This window comes from Penaeus chinensis, chromosome 16, assembly GCF_019202785.1.
Source record: "Penaeus chinensis breed Huanghai No. 1 chromosome 16, ASM1920278v2, whole genome shotgun sequence".
Classification (NCBI taxonomy): domain Eukaryota; kingdom Metazoa; phylum Arthropoda; class Malacostraca; order Decapoda; family Penaeidae; genus Penaeus; species Penaeus chinensis.
The window spans coordinates 248,866-250,551 of NC_061834.1; the positions used below are offsets into that span (position 1 = coordinate 248,866).

Below are 1,686 nucleotides of genomic sequence, written 5' to 3' on the forward strand. Positions count from 1 at the left end.
GAATACTGATGATAATGATAACAATAATAATAATAAAAAAATAATAATGATCATGATGAGGGTAACACCAATAACAATATTAGTAATAATGAAAATGCTATTAATAATAACAATAATATGAATTAGAATAACGATAATGATGATAATAATAACAATAATAACAATAATATCAATAACAATGTTAATACACATACAAACCAATACTGACGATGAAAATGACACTCATGCACCAAATAACAACAGAAATAACATAATAACAGCGCAACAACACGACGAGGCAATGCAGGTCGGCGGAGAGAACCCGACGGCGCGCGACCTCACAGCAAAGGTCGCGCGGATCTGCCTTTCTTGTGGCAAGGGCTTGGAGGGCTGTGCGCTTTCCCTCGTGTTCACTTCTCCGTTTGGTTATAGGGGAAGGAGGGGAAGGGGAAAGAGGGGAAGAGGAGGTGGGGAGGAAAAAGGAGGAAGGAGGAGGAAGAGGAGGTGGGGAGGAGAGGAGGAAGAAGGGGGAAGGAGGGGGAAGAGGAGGTTGGGAGGAAGGAGGGGGAAGAGGAAGGGGAGGAAGAAAGAGGAGGGAGAGGAAGGAGGGGAAAGAGGAAGAGGGGAGAGGAAGGAAGAGGAAGAGATAGAGGGGAGAGGAAGGAGGGGAAAGAGGAAGGGAGGAGGAGGAAGGGGAGGAGGGGAAGGAGGGGGAAGAGGAAGAGGAGTACAAGAAGGGGAAGGAGAGAAAGGGGAAAATGGAGGGAAAGGTGAGAGTGAGGGGACAGGTGGAGAGGGACAAGGGGTTGCGAAAGAGAGAGAGGGGAAAAAGAGGGAGAAGACGAGAGAGGAGAGTGAGAGGAGAAAGTTCGAGGCTATGGGGAAAGAGAGAAATGAGAGAAGGATGAATATAGAAGAGGAAGAGAGGAAAAGGAGGGGAAGATAAATGAATAAAAGATGGAAAAAATAAGAAGAAAGTGATGTAAAATAAATCCCTAGGTCATAAAAATCTCCCCTCCAATACCTCTCACTATTCTGTTTCTCCCCCCTACTTCCCCCCCCTCTCCCCCACCCCTCCCCCCTTCCCCACCCTCCCCAAATGTGCCCCGCCCTCTATCGCTAGTATTTAACGAAGACTCGACTGCCATCAGCATCGTACTCTTCAAGCGACAACGTAACAGAACAGAACAACACGAGTCTATTCTTCTGTTCTTCAGGTTTCCCGGGAAGTTCGTTCTCCATTTCCACAATGAAGTTTAATGTAAGTTGTTCATTGCTATTGCTATCTGTGTGAAACTTTATTTTTGTTATTATTTTGTTAGTTGAGAGTTTACATGGAATTTTAGCTTTGTCTTAGAAACGACTGAAAATAATGATAAGGAGAGTTAGAAGAAGAACAAAAAAATATGAAGACGGAGAAGGAGATTAGGAGAGAGATATAAAAAATGTAAAGAAAGAATAAGGATTAAAAAGAATTTAAAAAATGGAAATAAAAATTTCATTGTATTTTTTAAAGCTTCAGATGATCAAAGCAATGACATACACAAACAGACAGACAAACAAGCTAACCAAGTCACAAACAAATGAAATATAAATTAAACGAAAAAAAAAAAAAAACGTCCATCGTTCCAGATTCTCGTCCTCGTGGCTGTCCTGGCTACCGTAACCATGGCAACCGCTCGCCCAGACTCCGTGCTGGACTTCGAG

The 1,686-nt window shown here is 43.1% G+C and overlaps 1 protein-coding gene across 1 annotated transcript in view; it reads left to right on the plus strand.

Moving 5' to 3' along the window:
- Positions 1 to 1,152: 1,152 nt before the first annotated feature.
- Positions 1,153 to 1,686, plus strand: part of LOC125033696 (larval cuticle protein 2-like) — a 1,418-nt gene continuing 884 nt past the window's right edge. Inside the window, exons 1-2 of the mRNA XM_047625401.1 lie at positions 1,153 to 1,240; positions 1,612 to 1,686. The exon at positions 1,612 to 1,686 is cut by the window's right edge and continues 62 nt beyond it. Of these exons, the coding sequence (XP_047481357.1) occupies positions 1,229 to 1,240; positions 1,612 to 1,686 (87 nt within the window). The 5' untranslated portion in view covers positions 1,153 to 1,228. The remainder of the gene's footprint in view (positions 1,241 to 1,611) is intronic.